The sequence below is a fragment of the Oryctolagus cuniculus genome, chromosome 6 (genome assembly GCF_964237555.1).
Source record: "Oryctolagus cuniculus chromosome 6, mOryCun1.1, whole genome shotgun sequence".
NCBI lineage: Eukaryota > Metazoa > Chordata > Mammalia > Lagomorpha > Leporidae > Oryctolagus > Oryctolagus cuniculus.
Genome location: NC_091437.1, coordinates 36,222,811 through 36,244,812, shown reverse-complemented (window position 1 = coordinate 36,244,812; position 22,002 = coordinate 36,222,811). Strand labels below are relative to the sequence as shown.

General features: G+C 47.7%; 1 protein-coding gene across 7 annotated transcripts in view; it reads right to left on the bottom strand.

Annotated features, from left to right (window-relative positions):
- ADRB2 (adrenoceptor beta 2) overlaps positions 1–19,540 on the bottom strand; it is a 40,061-nt gene extending 20,521 nt beyond the window's left edge. For 2 of the 7 annotated variants that reach the window (XR_011389806.1, XR_011389805.1), the window contains exons 1-2: positions 18,102–19,540; positions 17,407–17,450 (exon numbers count right to left, since the gene is read on the bottom strand). Coding sequence is in view for 4 of the 7 variants with exons in the window: in XM_070076281.1 (XP_069932382.1) it covers positions 17,443–17,450; positions 18,102–19,296 (1,203 nt within the window). In the remaining 3 variants the exon portion in view is untranslated. Of the gene's footprint in view, positions 1–305; positions 6,662–9,474; positions 17,451–18,101 lie in introns of those variants that run through there. The other 5 variants (XR_011389807.1, XM_070076282.1, XM_070076280.1 and 2 more) reach the window with 5 other exon arrangements.
- Between the last annotated feature and the right edge of the window lie 2,462 nt (positions 19,541–22,002).

The following is a 22,002-nucleotide window of genomic DNA, read 5'->3' as shown; positions in this document are numbered from 1 at the left end:
GGCAAAAGAAGTTGTGGAACTGTATTGCTCAGTCAGGTGATTGTAGACAGAAATAATGTGTGAGTGTGTACATGCTAGCAGAGAGGATTTTGAATGTTTTCACCAAAAATAACAAATGTTTCAGGAGATGGCTATGTATGCTTACTCTTAATTGACCATTGTATAACGTGTGTACCTGTTGAGAAATCACATGGTACTCTACAGATATGTTCAATTTTTATGAATCAGTTAAATATCAAAGTTAAAAATGGACGACTTTATAACATGTGTGGACACAATATAATGACAAATAAAAAAGCAAAATATAAACTATAATTAGCATATCTGTTTTATTAAAGCCATGTTATCAAATATATTAAAGCTATATTATCAAATGTATATACATAGGAAAAAAAACTAGGAAAAAAGAGATACCCCAAAAGTGTCAACAGAAGTAGTATCCAGAAGCAGGAAGATGGATGACTCTTATTGGCTCCTTTTTATTTTCCTGTGTTTCAAATTTTCTTCAAAAGGCATTTGTCTGTGTATCATTCAGCAGTATTTCTTGTGTGTCAACTATGAGCCAATTGTGTTCAGACACTGGAGATAGAGGCACATCCTGGCCCGCCCTCCATTGAGCAGGCACAGACCATAAACAAGGAAAACAAGTAAAGAAGCACGATGCTGCAGGTGGCTGGTGTGCTGTGGAGGCCTCCGGTCAGGGCAGTGGGAAAGAGTGAAGAGGACCATTCTTGTGCCTCTGCTGTGTGGTCAGAAGAGCAGCCCTGAGGAGGTGCCCTCTGAGCTGAGGCTGAACAACACAAAGAAGCCAGAAGATCTGGGGAAGAGTTTTCCCATAAGGGGGACGAGCAAAGCTAAGGGGCAGGCGGAAGGTCGGGGTCACCAAAGCACAGTGCACAAGGAATACAAGCTGGGGTTTGTACACGGCGATTTGGCCATGCCAGGCTTCTAAGGCCTGGGACGAAGTCTATCCATGTGCAGTGGGGGACAGAGAAAGGTTTCACCTGGGGAATGACAAGGCTGTGTGCCCCACAGATGATGCTGGTGCCAGTGCGAAAGGGTTCCTGGGAAGTGGAGGCTCCTGGAAGCAGGGAAGCCTCTTAGGAAGTGTACTTTGCTTTACAATTTGGCAATGCTGTGTTTCCGGTTTCCCCAACTGTAAAATATGATACTTGGGCAAGGCTGTTGATTTCTAAGGCTCTCGTGTTGCTCAATACATAAACAGGGTATTATTTTCTGTGCGCGTTTACCTTCTCTAAAAGCATGTAAGTTTCTCGAACCCAGAACCTAGTCTTGTTGCTCTGTGTTTCCAGGGCACCGCCTGCCCTACTTAGGTTCAAGTCAGTCTACAACCTGGCATTGCTAAGTCTGGGTGCGTTCCGGGTCCTTGGTGTGAGTTTTCTGCGTTGCTTTGGGATCTTCCCTGCCGAGGGTCATAGGGAGCCACTGAGGACTTTTGAGCAAGGCTGACTTCTGCACACTGGGGCAGTCCTGGAGGGGGCCTGGGAGGGTCCAGCAGTGGAAGCAGGGAGACAGAGACACTTGCTGTCTTAACAAAGACAGCCCTGGGCCATGATATTCAGGGAGCCCCCCAGTGACAGCGAGAGATGGCAGGTGCAGCAGCAGACATGGATCCGCACAAGAACACCTCCCTCGGTGGCAGGCCCTCACACACTGAGCGATGAGAAAGTGTGCGGCCCCGCCTGTTTATAGATGGCGGAAATGAGGCACGAAGAGACCAAGTGACTCATGTGCTGAGGATTTCTGACTGCAGGGCCTTCTCAGCTGATGTGAAAAGCAGACTCCACTTAGGGAGTCGTCTAAGGGGGGGTGGGGCTTTGCCTGTGCCAAAATGGAAAGGAGGGGAAGAGCTGGGGGTGGGGGTGGGGGGCAAGAATCCTGGGCAGAGAGAGTGACACAGGCTCCAGGACCCTAATTTTAACACTCCCATAACGCAGCAAGGGCTGAAATCGGCCACAGAACTTGTGTTTTGAAACCAGAACAGATCAAACAAAAGAAACAAGCAAAACTGGAGTCAGCCAGCTGATAATCAGAGCATGCAGATCCAACAAAAATAGATCAGAGACTCTTTCCCCAGAGACACACAGCCTGGAGATCCTGGGACCAAACCTCTCATATGAAAGGTGGGGAGAGAAGTGAGTGTCACGCCCCAGAGGGAGACATCAGCGAGGCCAGCAGAATTGGGGTGGGCTGGAACCAGCTCTCCTCATTCTGAGTTCATGGTCGTCTCACCCCCTCATCGCTAATTCTGGGCCCAACTCTTTCTTTGCTAAACCTGCAGACAAAGACCCGGGACCAGCAGGGCGGGGTCACCAAAGTGATCTCTTAGCATCTTGTTTGTACTGTGTGTTGTCATGTGCACATGCACACACACACACACACACAGCTTTGGTTTGTTAACTTTTCCTCCAAGTGAGCCCCATGAACCAATAGCATTCCTTAAATATCTGGACTTACTGCCCCATTTCAGAGGCACAGCTCAAAGAACCCACAGCAACCCTGGTTCCACTCCAGTCCCTTTATTTTACAGACAAGGACCGGATTCCCAAAGTCCAGTTTGCAAAGTCCCTTAAGCCAAATGCTGAGGCAACCTGCCCTCAGATGCCCTGGCTCTTTCTAGACTGCAAAAAGGAAAACAGTTGTTTAACACACATGTGCCTGTTTATATTCTCAAGCACGTATTTGCTAAAGGAAAATGTTAGCAAGACCATTTCCACCTTACTACTTTTTATTATTATCATTCTGGCAAGGGGCCTGATTAGCGAGTTTCTAAAGAATTCTTCCATTTCTTCGGAAGTTTGTGCTGCAATGACAGTCATGACTGCAGCATTCGCTACGTGCATACTGACCAGAGGTCCACCGGGTACTGGACACTCCACTGCACCTTTTATGGGCTTTTAGTCTCTTAATTTTCAAAATGCTAGGGTGCACCTGACATGTCCGTTTTTGTTTGTTTGATTTTTCCACATAGAGGAAATAAAGCTCGGGTGGCTTAGAAAACTTCCCCAGGACACAGAAACTGGGAGTGACGGCGGAGCAGGCACTTGAGCCTCTGTAGGGGTTCTGTTTCACCGGAGGTTTCCATTTGTGTGAGGCAGTCTGGCCATCCTAGCAGAGTGTAGGGCTGGGTTTCTCTGGATCCTCTCCTCCTCTGGTCCCACAAGTGGGGCTAGGGACTTGAGGTGATGTCTGAGGCTAATAAGCCCCTCGCAGAGGCTTGGGGTGGGTGACCCAAGTTTGCTGAGCTATTAAAGGGCCTGTTCACTTTGGAAGACTAATCTCCATGAGGGGTTTAAAAGGCACGTGCTCGGCCCTAGGTGTGCAGAGAATATATTGAGGTTCAGTGTAGGAGGCACGGACTTCGGCTGCAGAAAGCAAACAGAACACAGAGCACAGTCCTACAGGAAAGTTGGCTTGGCAGGCCCTTCCACGCGTCATGCGAGCCCCTTTTCTCAGCTGATTTCCCCCAGTGTCCCTGGTGGTGTCCCCAGGAACAGGGAGCTCATTACCCTTCAGACTATTCTAATTGTTAGAAAGTTCTTGCCTCTTGCTCAACCAGGAATCTGCCTCCCAGATGTGTCCACACCTTGGGTCTGGATCTGCCCTTTGGTTTACAGAGACTGAGCCCACTTCCTCCCTACCCAGCAGCACTCTGGCTATTTGAGGAAAATGTTCATTTTATATATTAGCATTCCCCTGAGTGTGCTGAGCAGGGTAGTAAGTTTGCACGATGTTACGAGGTGTCCTTATAAAACAAACAGACAGAAACCCAGAAATAGCCTTCTCTGGGCAAACCAGGTTAAACCAGGTGAGGCAGGTGTGCTTCCTGCAAGACTTTTCATGATGCTGCTGCAGACTGTGGACTCCCAAAAGCAAATACTGGTCCACAGCGTTTCCCAAATACTTGCCCTCAAAACCCCTTTCCCTCCGGTGTACCTCTGACTTTTCCGTACATCCGTGGTTTGGAAAGTGCTTCTCTACCCCAATCTAGATTCTTACTGTCATTCATTTCCGCATAAACAGCCAATCTCCCCCACTGTTCATTTTGAGACCCAGTGTTGAGATTTTTTCCCCTGATTTTGTCTTGTTCTCTACGAGGGCTGTCAGATTGAGTTACAGGGTGCCCGGTTAAATCGGAGCTGCAGATAAAGGATAATTTCGTTTTTGTAAAACCATGTCCCTCGTAACATTTGGAACAGACTTAAATGGAAAGGAGTATCCATTGCTTATCTGAAATTCAAATTTAACTTGGTGTCGTGTATTTTTATTTAGCAAATCTGGCAAGTCTCAAGCGGGTGTTTGGCCTAGCAGTTTGTATGTGTCTCAGGATGTCTGCATCCATAGCCGAAGGCCTAGGTTCAAGTCCCAGCTCTGCTCCTGGTTCTTGCTCCCTCCTAATGCACGGCCTGAGAGGCAGCAGGTTTTGGCTCAAGTCGCTGGGTCCCTGCCACCCACATGGGAGGCCTGGATTGAGTTTTAGCTCCTGGTTTTCCCCTGGCTCAGCTCTGACTGTTGTGGGCATTTGGGAATGAATCAGCAGATAAGAGCTCGCTCTCCCTCTCTCTCTGTCTCTGTCTCTCTCTCTCTCTCTGTTTCTCCCCCTTTCTTTCTCTCATTCTGCCTTATAAACAAACAAGTAAAATTATTTTAAATGTGGCAAATCTAAATGGTCCCAAGTGCCCCATTATCTTGAAATAATCAGTCCCTGAACATTAGGGAGGAGGAATATCTGAGAGGTAAACCAAGACCCTGATTTGAGAACCCTGGGACTCACTTTCAACTCTGTTCTTCCCTGAGATATTTTAAAAGGGAAATAATCATAACTTATGGATCATTCGAGAGCAGTGTGAAGTTCACTTCACACCAGATAACTTTCTGAACACACTGACAAAATCCAGAAACCAATTTCCCATCCCACACCCCTGTTTATAAGTATGAAGTACTTCAAAAAGTTCTTGTAAAATGGAATTAAAAGATAAGTTTGTTTTGGTGCAAAAGTCTTTGAAATCCATGCATATTTTTGAATACTCCTTGTATATTTACATTTCCCTGAATGTTAGTATAAGGGGACTAGATCCAAATACAATTTATAATTCCCCTTTCTTGTCTCTCTTCCCCATCAGACTGTAAGAAATTTAATGGCAGGCACCAGCCATGTCCATCTTGGTCACTGCTATGTCCCTGGTAGTTAGTACAAGTTCTGGCACATACAAATGTTCAAAAATAAGTTATGTCAGATAGGTGCTGTGGCACAGAGGGTTTAGTCACCATTTGGGATGTCCACAGTTCATATCAGAGTGGCCAGGATTGAGTCCTGTCTCTGCTTCCCATCTAGCCCGCTTCCTGCTAATGTGCACCCTGAGAGTCGGCAGGCGACGGCTCAAGTAACTGGGTCCCTGCCACCCTTGTGGGAGACCTGGACAGAGTTCCTGCTTCTGATTTTGGCCTGGTCTAGCCTCAGCTGTTGGAGGCATTGGGGTAGTGAACTAGAGGATAGAAGCACTCTCTCTCTCTCTCTTTCTCTCTCTCTCTCTCTCTCCCCATCTCTCTTAAACTGCCTCTCAAATTAAAAAAATATATATATGAACGAACGCATGAGTCTCAATACTTGGAAGCTGAGGGACCCAGGTAAACCCACATTCCGAGGAGGAGCTGGCCACAGCTTGGCTCATTGTTGGGATTTGTCATCCAGCCTAACCTTCGCCAACCTCATTACTGAATATTCTGTTCACCTGTGCTGAAGGCAGTTGTGTTGGAAGACATGTGTGCAAAACAAGAACATCTAATTACTGTGACTAAAATAAAACATTTCAGCCAAACACAAGCCGTTTTCAAGAAGTTGAATTACTTCCCAGATCCTGCAGTTTTTACCGAGGTGTGGAACTTGGCCCTTAAAACAGGCTGGCGCAGTCTCCAGTGAGTGTGGGGTTGGGACTAATCACACCAGGCCTCCCCACGGAAACATCCTGATCCAAGAGAAAACAGGCAAGGTGACCCAGGACAGCCTTGGAAGACCCGGAGCTGCTGACAGGACCCAAGACCCCAGAGTCCTCCCTCCTAGTGCACCTGCTGACTGGCTTAGCTGGGAGAGCTGAGTGCAGCCCACCCTCAGCAGGAGCTTATTCCAGCTTGGGGCTCCTCAGCATCAAAGGGTCCTGGGGGCTCCCCCTGGGAATTGCTTATCTGCTACTTAGCAGCTGTGGCTCCAGTGCAAGGGAGCTTTGCCCTGGCTTCAGAAGATAAAACACACCAGAAAGCAGAGAAAGGCAGTGAGAACAGTCCCGGATGTCAGGAGGGTAGCAGAGTTCCCTGAGTTCAAGTGTGAAGACCTGAGTTACAGGTCCAATCCTGACAAGTATCAGCGTCCTTAGGCAAATCTTTAACCCCCGATATTTGTGTCTGGAAGGGGGAACAGCCACGCCTCAGACACCCTGGAGTCACTGTGAGGATTAGACGTAATCCTGGCAGATCTAAAAGCTCTTGGTAAACTGCCAAACACCGGATCAATACGTGGGATTGTCGTTACACAGTGTCCCCTTGAGCTCTGTGGTCTTCCGTAGTCCGGCGGATCAGGTAGCTGTGCCAGGGTAGTAGGAGAGAGCACCGAGATGGGGAGAAAGAAGGACACGGCCTACACAGCCTGCAGCAAAATGGAAGCAGCGTCAGCTGGGAGTGTTGTCGAGGGGTCCTTCTAGTCACAGAGGAAAGCATCCCCGAGTTCACACTGCAAAACGTACATCTCAGTGGGTAATGGTCTCTGGAATACCAACCATGCCCCTGGGGACATCTTCTTGGCCTGCACCTGCGAGGCTCTAGGTGAGCCTTTAATTCTGCATGAATGTTTCTTTTGCTGTCCTGGGGAGCCTGTCGTTGGCTCTGGTCAAGGCCTTTGCTGGCTTTGTAGGGAATAGGAACCAAATGTACACAAGCATGAGTCTATTTCATTGGGAAAATTACACAGGGGTGTTGTAGCTGATAGACTTGCTACTTCCTCTGCTACGTGCACTGAAGGCAAATTCATGAATGGATAAATACATTATTTATATTTAATAGTAACATTATAAAATGTTAAATAGATGTTTACTGCACCAAGGCAATAGAGAAACAGATGGACATCCTTCCTATAAGCTTTGCCTGCCTGTTCCTCTATGTTCACATTTCACACAGTGGTTGCTTCCTGGGATATATTACTTCTAATCCCACCACAGTCCCCACCAGGACCCAATAGCCTCTGATTTTCCCCATTGTTATTTGTGTTCACTTCTTGATATTATTGGCTCTCTGCAAAAAGGACTGCAAGCCTGGGGCTGGCCAGAGGCTCTGCTTACAACTCTGGGAGGGCACAAGGCAATCTTTATGCAACCCGATCTGCCCATCCTCCCCTCCTTGCCAGGCCAGGAATAGTTCGTGATCATGTTCTGGAAGAAACCGCACCTTGTCACTGGATGCTCTGAGCCAAGAAGAGGGGGAGCGGCGCTGGAGGCCTAAGTGTGAGGCCAAGCAGCAAAGCCCAGAGGAAACTCCAAAGGCAGAGGGTTCAGGTCGGAAGCACCACTTCACTAGCACGTGCTCCCAGGGCTGGCATAGGTCTGTTGGTCCCCAGTGAGGAGGTGCTTTGCTGCCTCCCAACACCCACTGGGTTTCTCTACACATAAATATGAACCTGTACCCTTACACTGTATATACATCTGTACATAGAAATACTGAGGAGTTTGTTCCGGGAGGCTGAATCTGTGGGTGAATGCTTACTTGTGAATGTGCATTTCTAAGAAAACACACAGGTGCCCGTCTGAACCCATATGTGTGCCCTGATGTATGGAAGAATGTTGTTGAATCAGTAAGTGCCTCTTCAGAGACATTCTGTCAAAACACTAATCTGATCTCTGCAGCAAGCATCATGGCTTCTAAATGCTCTTGGAGTAAAGACCCAAATCCTTACTGCAACCTGATAGGCCCTTTGGGATGTGGCTCCTGCCTGCCTCTTCCAGGCTCATCCTGCACCATGATGAGCCCTGCACGTCTCTGCATACCAGCTACACTGCCCTACACCGAGTGCCTCTCGTTCACGAGGCTTCCTTTCACCATTGGGCATTTGGACGGGCTTTTCTCTCAAGTGGTATGCTCTTAAGATCTTTGCGTCCATCCATCAGCTGTCAGCTGAAACTTCACTTCACTGCGGGGACCTTTGTTGACCTCTCAGAATGAGTCAGATTTCTTCAAACATCCTGTGTTTCCTTCACAGCACCTACCGCACTGGCAATTCTGTATGCATTTTAGAAAATAGGTCTCTTCCACACAAACTTAGTAAGGGCAATATTGACTTCTTTTTCTTCTTTACTCGATGGTTTGTACTTTCTAACAGTTTACAGTATATAATCGGAGTTTAATATTTCTGTATTGAAGCAAGGTTGTCTGTACTCTCCTAGGGAGGGGCCAGCATTTGAACCTGTGTGTCCTCAGGTACCATTGTGACTGTGGTTCCATAGCATGGTATATTTGCTTATTTGGAGCACACAGAGTGTACCCAGAATTCCCTATGTGTAAGGGGAGGATGTTTAGGTCTGAGTATGTTTGTGCCTTTACGTGTGTCCCTTTTTATATAGGGCTAGACACAAAAGATCCTAGGTGTATACACACAGCTATGTGAAAATGCATGGGTGTACATTTGTGTTGAAATGGGTGTTGGGTGCTTTCTGTTGCAATCAGAACACCCGAGACTAGGTCATTTACAAAGAAAAGAGATTTATTTTGGCTCACAGTTGTAGAGGCTGCAAAGTCCAAGACTTGGCAGATGCATCTGGTGAGGGCTTTGTACCACTTCAATTCACGGTGAAAAGCAGAAAGACAAGCAGGCGTATGTGCAGGAGACAAAGCACAGGGGTGGGGGACACGGGGAGTGGAGGGAGCCAGCCTCACTTCATCACACTCTGTTTTCGTTAGAATGCCCCACCGAAAGGCCCTCTCACCACCCAGAGGCTCCACTTCCCGCCACCGCACAAGGGCAATCAAATTTCAATGTGAATTTCAAAGGAGACGAATGTATTCAAACCACGGCAGCATCCATGAAACAGCCTCTGTGTGTGCTTCTTTGGGTGTGTGCAAATGTGGAGGTGTATGTGTGAGTAATAGTCTCTTCTGCAGCTGGGCGGGTCCCCTTCCGATTTCTAAGTAGGAGCGTTTATGTACATTAAGCAAGTTGATTTATACAGACCTTAGTACGGTTTGACTTAACCCAAGGCAGGGCTTCTGGGTGAGGAAAGGAACCTGTCACTGGAGTAAAATTCTTTTTTCTTCCTGGTGCTAGCTCCTGACCTCTAAACCTCTGTGGAGGGCAGGGGACCAGGTGACAGTGATGCTGTTTCAATGCCAGACTTGTACTCGAGTGTTCAATTGCTTGAAGCACTTTATTAGTATCTTCCTCTTTTACAGTAATGATTGTTCATTTATAAGTTGTTTGTTCAGATTACATAGAAAAATTGTGACTCTGCATTTTGGAAAGGATGATAACCTGTGTGAACACATGCAGCTATGAAGGATCAGCTTTTAGGTGCCTGTGTTTCCTACTCCAGAGCAGAAAGGGGCAGAGAGGAAGTAAGCGATGTCGCCAGGGCACCTACCCATGATCCTTGACACAGCTGCTCCACCATCCTTGAGGGAACCTGGGGCAGAATACACAGTGCTGGCCCCCAGCTATGTTCCTGCTAAGTCAACCATCAGGGATGGTGGTCAGGAAGGGGCATTTTCTCAGAAGTTCCCTCAAATCATTTTTTGCGCTTTATAAACTTTGGGAACCAATTGCAGCAAAGAACAATAATGTCAAGAAATTGATTCTAAACTGATGCCATTAGCTCTACTGTGCTTCTACAAGAAGAGATTTCTGGGGGCTGGTTTGGGGTACAGAGGTTAGGCCACCACTTGTGACACCTGCATCCCATATCAGAGCACTGGGTCAAGTCCCAGCTGCTCTACTTCTGATCCAGCTCCCTGATAATGCACCTGGGAAAGCAACTGAAGATGGACCAAGTGTTTGGGTCCCTGCCACCCATAGGAGAATCCTGGATGGAGTTCCAGACTCCTGACTTCAGCCTGACCCAGCCCCGGCTATTGTGACCACTAGGGGAGTGAACCAGCCAATGGAAGATCTCTTTTTCTCTTTATCTACCTCTCTCTGTGCTGCTCTGACTTTTAAATAAATATAATGAATCTAATAAATAAATAAATATACAAATACATATAATAAATCTTTTGGGAAGAAAAAAGAAGAGGTTTCTTTGGCAGCCATATGTCCTGGAGGTTGACCCTCCACTCTTTTAGGCTGAGACTGTTAGCTGAGCATTTGGCTTTATAGAGAAACACTGTGGGAGATGAAACAAGAAACAAAGTCTGCGTGGTGGTGAGCAGAACAGGCTTGTTGCAGTACATACCAGCAGAACTGTGAGTGCAGTGCCTCTCAAACACAGCAAAAGAAAACAAAACACCCACAACACACGATCAGCGCTGTCGACCAGATTCAGAAACATCTAAAGGGATTTTTATAAAAAGAAAAACTAGACAGCAGAAGAGACTCAAAACTGGGATGCTGAAGGAAAATCCCCAAACAGAGGCAGCTGTGGATTCTGGGTACAGGCCATAGATTGCAAAACCAATACGGTGGCGTGGTTGAAGAGAAAGCAGGAGTTCGCTAGGATTCTGCGTGTGCTTTGTCATGGGTGGTGGTGTTGTGATTGAAACACTGTTTTCTCTTCCTGGATAAGCAAACACATTTAGAAACTCCAGTCTTCCCCTCTGAACAATGAAAAACAATGCTACAGCTGGCCAGGAGAGACAGTGTTCCTGGTCCCTGTAGCTTCCTTGCCTGGGGACCCCAGCTGCTCCAAGCCTTAGCGTCACAGCCTGCGCACAGAGCAGGTAAGGGCACTGCCCAGGCCAGTCCTGCCCTGGGATTCTTTCATGAGAAACTTAGGTGCTGACATAGATGTGGGCAGAGAAATGAGACGAGTACTCGATTGATTTCCAGATGTCAAGGGCTTCCTGACCCAAAAGTGGTGATTTGACTCAGCACAAACCAGTGTGCTGTCATGGGCTCCTCCCTCTGCCCTCCCACCTGGCAAGGGCAGCTCAGTCAATCCATGCCTGAATAACGATGGGAGACAGAGTGATGCCGACTCTGGGTGGTTTCCCAACCTGCACTGAGTCACAGCCTCCCTAGACAGCATGGACTTGCCCCATGATGCCAAGGATCAGAAATGAATCTGGCCCCTCTGAAAAGAAACCTTGAAGAATTAGAAAAAGCTACATCCTCAAAACCATTGCACTGCTGGTCTTTTCCCTGCTTCTCTCTTATCTGATCCTCAGCAGGAGAGAGACGAGTGACCTGTCACTGGAGGGAAAGCACAGGAACCCTTGTTGAGAAACCTGAATTCACTCCAGTGGGTTGGGTGAGCTTGGAAAACTTAAATTCTCAGCTGCCTAATTTACAACACAACCACAACCATAACAGTGCTACTTCGTAGGGTTGCTGTGAGTGCTAAGAGGTTATACATGAAAATGCTTGACTGATAGGAAGCACTCTGTGGTGATGAGCTATTGCCAGGAACTCTGTGACGCTTTTCAAATAGCAGGTGTTGGTCATAATGTGACTTGAAGAGACTTGTTTTAACACAAACCAACAGGCTGGGCCAGAGGCAGTGAACCGTGTAGCAAGGACCCTGTCCTGGGAGTTCAGTGGTCAGTTTCCCATGCTCTTAAAGTAGATTTGAGGCCAGGTGCAGAGAGTGTGCTTTCAACAAGGCAAGGACAGAAGCAACTTCTCATCTACAGGCGATATTATGTGCTTGTAGGGCTGCATTCTGTTTGACAAAATCTCTCTAATCTTGTTCCTCAAAATGTGGTGCATGGACCACCTGCATTGGGAGAAGCTGGAAAAAACTTGCTAAAATGCAGATTCGTGGACCTCAGCTCAGATCTCCTAATTCGAACTCCCTGGAGGTGGTGATTCTTTGGCAGCATCATGTATGAGAACTGCTAGACACCAGGCCAATGGGCAGCAGGAATTATATCTGTATCATATTAAACACAGAAGTATACTCAAGGATGGAGGCATTGTAGTGCAGTGGGTTAACATTTTGGAGAGCCTGTTTGAATCCCAGCTCCTCTGCTTCTGATCCAGCTTCCTGCTAACGCACCCAGGAAGGTAGCAGATGATAGCCCAAGTGCATGGATCCTTTTCAACCACATAGATTGAGTTCCAGGCTTCGGGCTTCAGCTTGGCCCAATCCTGTCTGCTGCAGGCATTTGGGGAATGAACAAAAGCATGGAAAAAAATCTCTCTGTTTGTCTTGTCCTTTCTCTGTGTTACTCTGACTTTCAAATATATTTCAAGTGGGCATTTGTAAAAGTATTAGCAGTGGAGCCAAAATGGTATGAATAATCTGATTCAGTTTTTGTTCAAAAGCATATGTGTACACATTTGTGCAGCCATGCTTAGAACAAAGACTGGAAGCATATACATGGTTACCTCATTTTGTGTTTTACTCTCAATTGTTCTCTACTATCTACTACTCCTTTAAAGGGAAAAAAGTGTGCCTTTAAGATAAAAACAATATAGCTAGATGTGCAACAAAGAGACAGAAGACTTCCTGAAGTCTTACAGAATTTAGGAGAAAGAAGAAAAAATAGGACTCAAATAGACCGCCAAGCATCTCTCTTTAGAGATAATAAAAATATAGAGACGATGTGTGGCCTGCAAGGCTACCCAGGTTGTTTGTGGCTGGGCTAGGACAGACCTGAGGTCTCCAGGCTTTTGGGTCAAAGGGCTTTGAAGTGCTCTGCGCTGGCCAGGGACCTGCCTCCCTTCCTTCCCATCCTGTGAGGGTGACAGAAAGAGCACAGGAAGTGCAGTGATTGGGAGGGTGGAGAGGATGTACTAGCCTCTACAGAGGCTACTTCGCCGTTCTCATTCTTCTCTCTTTGGGAGTTAGTAGGTCATTTGCAAAAGGCATGGGAAGAGCAGCTGATGAAAAGACCTACTAGTTTGGAAAACTGCTTAACCTTATTGCTCTATTTCTGGATGTTCCTCCATGGCCAAGGACTGTTCAGATCCTGATTTCCCCGGGAGGCTTCCCATTTGGGAATGCAGTGAAACCTCGGAAATGCAGAGGAATTGGCGAGAAGGCCAGCTGGAATTAGGAAGCAGTCTGAATACTTTTTAAGGACACTCAGGTCTATTGCTTTAAAGGACCTAGGATCATAGATTTGGAACAAGACTAATACAGCCTCCTGCTCAGCTCAGGAGCTCAGTGCTTCACTCTGCACCAGGCTTCATCTGGCTTCTCCTGAATGCTGCCATAGACAAGATGCTTAGTATTCTGAAAACCTGTCACTCTTAGCAAAGGCTTCCTTCACCCGAGCTGGAATCTGCCTTCCTATAAGTTCTGCTTGCTCTCCATTATTAGTGGACAGCGGGTATTCTGTTTCCCCCAGATGGTCCTCAAATATTTGAAAGCTGGTGTCATGCACCAGGTAGCCCCTCACAGCATCATGTTCTGCAGGCTAGCCACTTCCAGAGTATTTAGACTTTGCTTATACGACACATGTCATCAGCTCTAATTAGAAACATAAATGGCTAGCTCTAATCAGCCTCCAGATTACGATGTAAATCCAGAGCTGAGCTGAGTTTAGACATCAGTTGCTCTAGCCTTGTTATTTCACAGATGTGCAACCTGAGGTCCACTGAGCAAAACCTCATCACCCAGCTTCAGAGAGCTTGAGAAAGGGAATGAGGGAAGGAGAGACCTGAACCCTAGCTGTGTGACTCTCCCTCTGCCTCTTATTATTCATAAAATGCCAGCATTTCTCAGGCTCTTAAACGTGCTTGGGAAATTTGTTCTCTTAGGCATTTCAAAACTTCCTCTTTCAAATTGTGTTTGTGCCATCAGTGAAGAAGGAATCAGCACAGAACTGAACTCAGTAGAGGCTGTACTGTCCATAGAAGTATGGCTCAAAGTGCACTAATCTTCTTTACTGTCAGAAATTCATCTGCTTTGCCCTAATTCGCTACACCCGAATGGACACCGTACATCTAGGGGCACCCAAACCTGCCACATTTCCACAAGATTCAGCTCCCCCACTCAGGTCAGGGGATCTTCCCAACTTTGGCCCTGAGAATGCGTTAGCCAGGATGTGCAGTGCTGTGTCTCTGCTGTACCCTGCTGTGCTCACTGTACAGTTTCCTATCTTCTTTTCCATTTGGCCTGATTCTCCCATGAAAAGATGAAGCAAAGACACAGAGAAGCAAAGGAGGCACTGCAGTGATTGGGTCCTGTCCAGGACCCCAGCAACCCTCAGTCACATGCTGTGAAGGGAACATTCCTCCCTGCCCTGACCCGCAGCGTTCTCCCCTTCTCTCAACAAGGTATTGCATTTCCAGTCCTTACACTTGTCCTGGCACACAGCAGAGGCTGCCTCATGCTGCTTCCTGGTGTGCACGGGGGCATGGCTCCGTGGACACTGGGATCACATTGATGTGTGTGCTAGACCTGACTCTGCAACGAGCCGAGTTGAGTCGTGTGGCTTCGGCGAGTTATTTAATCTTTCGGAATCTCGGTTCCGTCATTTGTTAGATGAGGACAATTATGCTGCCTACATCATAACCTTGTGAAGATGACATAATGCCTAACAGGTGCCTAGCGCAGTCCTTACCATTTCATAAGATTCCATAAAAGGCGTCTGTTTAGTGTTATTAAGGTTATATTCCATATAAACAACTTGTTCATGCTGCATGCAGCAAATACTTAATAAATCTGAAGGTACTTTAAACAGTGCATGGAAAATGGAATTGAAAGATAAGTTTATATGAGTGCCAAAAAAATTGAAACTCATGCACAGTCATACCCCGAATTGATTCTGGCTTAGGCTGTGTTTGGTGGTGGGTTCAGAATCGGAAAACTTTTAAGCACCTTGGAAGAGCAGTCCCTGCTCCCAAACTCTCTATCCCCCAGATTCCTTCCTCTAGTAATTATCTCAGCGGGAGGCCCACGCTGTCCTTCCATGGTTCACACCTGTCAGCTTGCATCTCAGGATAAAGTTCTCATTTGACAGACTCTGAGAACTTGCTGTCCAGGCAAAGAAAACTCTGGTGATGAATCCAACACAAACCTTATGTAACCAGCACGTCGGCAAACAGAGGGACAGAGAGACGCAGGGAAACAAAGCCACACAAAAGGAGAGGAAAGCCAGGGATTGAGATATGCCCAGAACGCCAAGGTCCCTGAAGTTCATCAAAGTTCTTGTATTTATCGTGCGCCTAACGGACTAAAAGAACGCTGTACTTTTAAATCAAATGATGTTGATGCTCCTTTATCCAAAGAACAGACGTATTATTGACACAGTTTACTGGTAATACTTATGAATACTTTATACTTATATATAGTGACATAGGACTTACACATGATGTCAGACTGGTTTGCAACTCTGTGTTTGAAATAAGACCTGGGAAACTTCTACCTGGGATAAAGTCTGGAATTCCTGACAGATCACAAAGAGTTAAGGAATCTCCTGGCTTCCTTGAATGCGGAGAATGTCCTAGTGGATTCTTGGAGTGAAATGAACAGTTCTTTCCCTCGTCCCTCTTGCAGATTACTTATTTATTCCCCGAATTTTGTGTTAACGACTCAAAGGAAATAAAAACATCTGCTGAAATGAAGTTGTTATATTACAGCCCAGGACAAGCTTCCGCAGCTGAGGGTAAGGACAGAACCCAGTGACAGTGCGGCTGCCAGGGGACCACAGCTCGTGGCAGGGCAGTCTGGCTAGCTGCTCTGCCATCCTGGCTGCTTACCTTGGGCAGGTCATTCCCTGGCTTGTGGTCTTTTCAGGTCTCTTTTCTATTGCCCCTGTGAGGTTACAGAAGCATGCAGATAGCAGGAGAAGCCCAGGGCAGGACAGCATGAGAACAGGTATGAGAACGCTAGGAGAAAGTAAAAATGCTAAAGGCACATGCTCTCCGATTCCAGAGACACTCCTGGCACTCTCCCGGGAGCTCAGTGCTTGCCCAGATACCCCCTCAGCGAGCTGACAGGAAGCAGTGAAGGCCAGTGCTTTTCTGGTTGGGGACCTTGGCTGGGACAGAAGGGAAGAGAGAAGTTGAGTCAGCCACATGAGCCAGTGAAATGGCAATGACCCCTGTATGCAGATCCTCCACAGCCTGGCGTTGCCAAGGAGGGCGATCCACTCCATCAAACCTGGGCCAAGCTCTGGCTCAGAACACACAGGCAAAAATAGAAAGGGGCTGCGAGAAGAAATGTGTTTACTTTTGTGATTCCACCCCCTGCACCTCTTAACAGTAGTATAATCTCTCTAGAAACAGAAAGTAACGGCCCACAGGCCTCGCCTCCATTGATAAACCCTCCCAAACAACCCATATACAGACTGAAAGCCTTCTTCAAGTCTCCTGGTCACTTTCTGGGCAGCTGGAGAGCAGGTTCACAGGGATAGCAGCACACAGGGAGAGTGTACTGGCCTGGGGTCTGTCTCTAAAAGGCCCCTCTCTGTGGCTCTGCAAGATAAAGCGTTTGCACAAAGCGGAATCCAAATACGCATTTAGATTTTAAAGTTTGCCTCCACGGCTCTCTCCCAGGTCTGATATTGTCCTTCAACAGGTATTCGAAAGTGCTGGAGATTTTTTTTTTTTTTTTGTCATGACTCGGAGGTGCTATTGGCATCGCATGGGCAGAAGCTAGGGATATTGCTCCACATTCAGTGATGCATGGCATAATCCCACAACGGGCACTCTCAAGGCTGATAATGCTGAGGGTGCCGAGGAGAGCCAGTGGGAGAGGGAAGAAGAGGCAAAAGTAAAGAAGAAGGGTTAAAACCCTGTTTCTAGGCCGTTAAGTAGTCATCAGTCACGTGCTTTCCAGCTTCTCTCCCTAGGACCAGTGTCATTTTATTTTCCCTTGGAATCACGTTTGGGTTGCTTTCTCGCAAGAACATCTTCCTTATCCTTAAAATGCAAAGCCCTGATGCAATACAAAGAGCTCTACTAGAAGATACAGCTGAGATATTAAAAAAAAGAGTTCTTAAATGAGTAGAACTGGGAGGTGGGGGCGGGGGGGGGGCGGTGAGGTGGCAGGTAAAGGGACAAACTGTATGCCCAGAGCTCTGTTTCTGTGAGTCAGTGTTTCTGAGGTCACAGAACAGAATAACACCCGAGGGCAGACTGAGCTATGCTGAGAACAGGCAGAACCGATGTGGGTCACAAGGGTTAGGAGAGATACAGGTTTGCCACAGCAGAGTCAGAGGCGAACGAAAGGGTTAAGCAATCAGTGCGTGTCATTCTTGTATCATTCCACATTAAGCCGCCAGGCAGTTATGACAAATAGTTACCTGCGGTTTCCAGTGGGAGAGGCAAGGACACTCCAGTCAAGGGGCTTTGGAGAAACAGGTGCAATGAAGTCATGGTCAAACAATTTATTTACTGTAAACTTTAGACTTTGCTCAGGAAAACAAGTGAAGCTGCCCCCTCGAATCCCTGCCTACAACACCCGGTCCGAGCAAACAGGAGGAGCTGGGAAGAGTCCACGTTCACAGCTGAGAGGTCCGGGATACTCAAGATCCTCAAGTCCAAGGGTGCAGGAAGGAAAAATCTCCTTCAGGTACAAATTACCAGCAGCAATATATTACCCCTAATACTTGACCACTGAGGTAGATACACGGAGAAGTCATCAAAACGTAGCAGACCCAGGTCCTCTAGGACTCAAGCCCTTCGGACATAAACTTAGGTGTTCCATGCAAAAGAGGAACTGAACTGTACAAGAAACAAATAATCACTCAAATACATCTTCTCTCTTTTTTTTTTTTTTACAGGTTAAAAAAGATTAAAAAAAAAGGCAGAAGGCTGCCTTCCTTCTGCGTCTCTCTATACAGTTTTATTCTAAATGTGTTACACTCAAGTTAAATAGTCTGTTTAGTGTTCTGTTGGGGGAGGGGTCCTTAAAAAGTAGAAAAACTGCATTACAGCAGTGAGTCATTTGTCCTACAGTTCCTGCCGGGGGGATCAATGCTATCGTTAGGCACGGTACCTTGACAGTTCACAAAGTCTTCCATGCCCGGGGGGTCCTCACACAGCAGCTCGCTTTCTTTCTCTTGCTCCAGGTGATAGCTACTCTGCTCCCCTGTGTACTCAGTTTTGCCAGTGCTGTTGCTGGAGTAGCCATTCCCGTAGGCCTTCAAAGAAGACCTGCGCAAGCACAGAAGCTCCTGGAAGGCAATCCTGAAGTCTGGGCTCCGGCAGTAGATGAGCGGGTTGAAAGCAGAGTTGACATAGCCCACCCAGTTGAGGAGGATGTAAACTTCCTTCGGGATGAGGTTGTCCTGGATCACGTGCACGATGTTGACGATGAAGAAGGGCAGCCAGCAGAGGGTGAATGTGCCCATGATGATGCCTAACGTCTTGAGGGCTTTGTGTTCCTTCAAGCAGAACTTGGAGGACCTGCGAAGTCCATGTCCATGCCCGCTTCGCCCATCCTGCTCCACCTGGCTGAGGTTTTGGGCATGGAACCGGCCCTCTGATTTGTCAATCTTCTGGAGCTGCTTTTTGGCCACCTGGAAGACCCTGGAGTAGACGAAGACCATGACCACCAGGGGCAAGTAGAACGACACGATGGAGGAGGCAATGGCATAGGCTTGGTTCGTGAAGAAGTCACAGCAGGTCTCCTTGGCGTAGCAGTTGATGGCTTCCTGATGGGTGGCCCTGTACCAGTGCATCTGGATGGGCAGAAAGGAGGTAAGGCCCGACACGATCCACACCATCAGAATGACCACGCGCGCCTTATTCTTGGTCAGCAGGCTTTGGTACTTGAAGGGTGAGGTGATGGCGAAATAGCGATCCACTGCGATCACGCACAGGGTCTCAATGCTGGCAGTGACGCACAGCACATCAATGGAAGTCCAAAACTCGCACCAGAAGTTACCAAAAGTCCACATTTTCATGAGAATGTGGCTCGCCCCAAAGGGTACCACCGCTAAACCCATAACCAGGTCAGCACACGCCAGTGAGGTGATGAAGTAATTTGTGACCGTCTGTAGACGTTCAAACTTGGCAATGGCTGTGATAACCAGAACGTTGCCAAACACGATGGCCAGAACAATCAGAGACATGACGATGGCCAGACCCACCACCCACGCCTCGTCTGTTTCCTGCGAGATGTCGTGGTCCGGCGCGTGACTTCCATTGGGCGCTAGCAAGAAATCGCTGCCGTTCCCGGGTTGCCCCATGGCTCGCAGGCGGGCAGGTGAGCGCCCGGGGGCGGCTGGCGGCACAGTGGCCCCGCCTCAGCGTGCGCACCTCCGGAGGGGCGCTGCGGACCGCGAGCGGACTCCTGGAAGCTTCATTCAGCGGCCGTAGTTGGATGCGGAGGGTCGCGTGGGTCACGTCCGGCGCACTCGGCTTGTGGGTTGCTCTGAGCCCTCCGTGCCCGCCAGCTCCAGCCTGCACTTCAGAGAAGCCGCCTCAGAGTGCGTTCTGCCCGTTATGTGCTCAGGACTTCGGGGCCACTGCCTCCCAGTGACGTGAGGCAACTTTCGGCCAATGGCGTGCCCGCAGCCCCGAAGGGGCGAGGCACCTCTCCCCTTCGCTTCCCTCCCCTTGCCCGCCCTCTCCTGGGGCTGGCCCGGGTGGCAGGCGGGCCACCACTCCCGGGCTGGCTCCTGAGTGCTAAAGCGGGGGCTGCGGGCTCAGCAGCGAACCAGCGAACTGAGCTCCTCTCCCTCCGGCTGCTACCTGTCTGCCCTGGGCGCTTGTGCGCATAATGGCGCTCGCGACATTTGGAAACAGGGACCAGAGTGCCATCAGAACTTGTACATACAAGCACGATGCACCCCTACGGACATGCTCAGACTTATCTGGAACTCAGGGAGACACGACACACCCACCCAGCGCACCAACATGCCTCTCGCGCGCGCTCACACACCCACCCAGCGCACCAACAAGCCTCGCGCGCGCTCACACGCAACCCACAAGCACTGTTGCCGGCAGTCACGGCTCACACGCGGTCAGAGTCAGACATAGAAGCAGCCAAGGGCACAAAGGCACGGACAGGCACACGGAAAGAAGTAAACACACTCTACGCACATAGAGGTGCGTGCGCGCTGGGACTTGGGAGCGCACAGAGCCACAGAGGCACGCGACCCTGTGCGGGTACCCACAGCTCTTCTGGCTCAAGCCCTCAATTGCCACACACCCCCGTGCTCCACCTCTCCCCACCCCGTCACCCTTTCAAACATTTGGCAAGATCACAGGAGATGACTTAAACAGCTGCCGATTCCCTCAGCACGGTCCCTGTCAGTTACTTTGAATGCTCTCCTCGGGAAGGCGGAGAGTTGGGAAGGTTTTACTCTGCGTTTCACTGCAGCTTGGCTGTGTATGGACCTAGCTTGTGATGGCGAAGAAAGTTGCGTGGTTTTGTTGCTGATTGTTGAGAGTGTAGCAGCCCCCCTTCTGTCATCTGTTGGAATGGAGATGCACTGAAAATGAAACAGATTTCCTTTCAAACGTAATGTCTTTGATAACCCCATGGCAACTGCAGAAAAAGCAATCTTTTCAGAGGCTAGATAATTTGTATCTGTTGGATTGAACCATATGAAGTTGCCTTGGTTGGTTGCCTCTGATTTACAAGAATGGACATTTCATACAGTTTGTAACATTATGACTGTACTAACTTTAAGAATGTTTTGAAACTGTGGAAAGATGATTTTTCCAAAAAAAAAGTCAAACCAAGCCTTGAAACTAAATGTCTTTGTTCATGAAATATTACCCTTTGCATCTGGCATATGACTTTAATGTTAAAAAGAAATTTGATTTTCAGGGTTTGGTTTCATATGTACCAGTGAGGTCTTTGAACAACTGAAAGTGCTTTGTGCAGCCTAACCAAACATATTTTGTAGGTTACATAATACTGTAACAATGGCCAACATTTATAGGACGTTCTGCTATGTGCTTTTCATGCATTATTCCATGTAATCCTTCCACAGTCCCATGGGACAGGGTGTGTGGTGTGTGTGTGTGTGTGTGTGTGTGTGACTATTTTTAGCTTAATTCACAAATGGGGCTCTAAGAGGAAAATAGGTTGCCTGGGGGCTATGATGAAGCAGTGCCAGAAGTTGGATTTGAACCCAAGTCTACCGGACTTTAAGGCCTTTCTTTTAATCTTGTCAATGTGCCCTCGTATTACAGTCAGAGCAGAGTGGAGGCGACGGAAGAGGCACCATAACTGGAGCCGAGCACCCAGGCTCCACAGTCATCTAATGTGGAACTTTCTAGTGTACTTTCCTTAGGCAAATCATAAAGAAGAAACCTGATTTCTTCCATCTTTAAGGGAGGAATATAGTCACTTCCCCTGGAATGAGAATTAGTGATCCAATATATTGCACATATAAATGTCATACTCATATGGGCAGTCAGCAAAGTTTATACAAATTACTTAGTCATTTAGAATGTGTTGCTAGTATCGTCTGCCAGAACAAGACACTGCTTTAGGACAAAACCAAGTTTTGTCTTTACTCCAGAAGAAAAACTCTGCAACAAAATATAACCCACGTGTCCTTTTAACCTCCTTCAGCAGGAGAAATTGTCTTTTTGCAAGACAGATGCCTTTAAGAGCAAATATTTCCCTTATAATCCACGAATATTAATTAAGGTTCCATTATGTTCACCTGGTTTGCAAAGTATAGACGCCCTATGTTTGTATTTTCCAAAATCGGCTCTGGTGTGATGCATTTTAGGAAGAGGCAGTGTCTGTTATGCAACAGTGCTTCTTTAAATACATGGCCACCATGAATGGTCCTTCCTGTTTGTGAAGTTATGGAATAAGTAAGCAAATTGTTTAAGCTTCCCATGGCCAATAGAGAACAAAGAAAACCTCTTTAGGATAAACATTAATTGATCCTTTGTTTACATAAGTTCAAGTCACCTACAAATTCGAA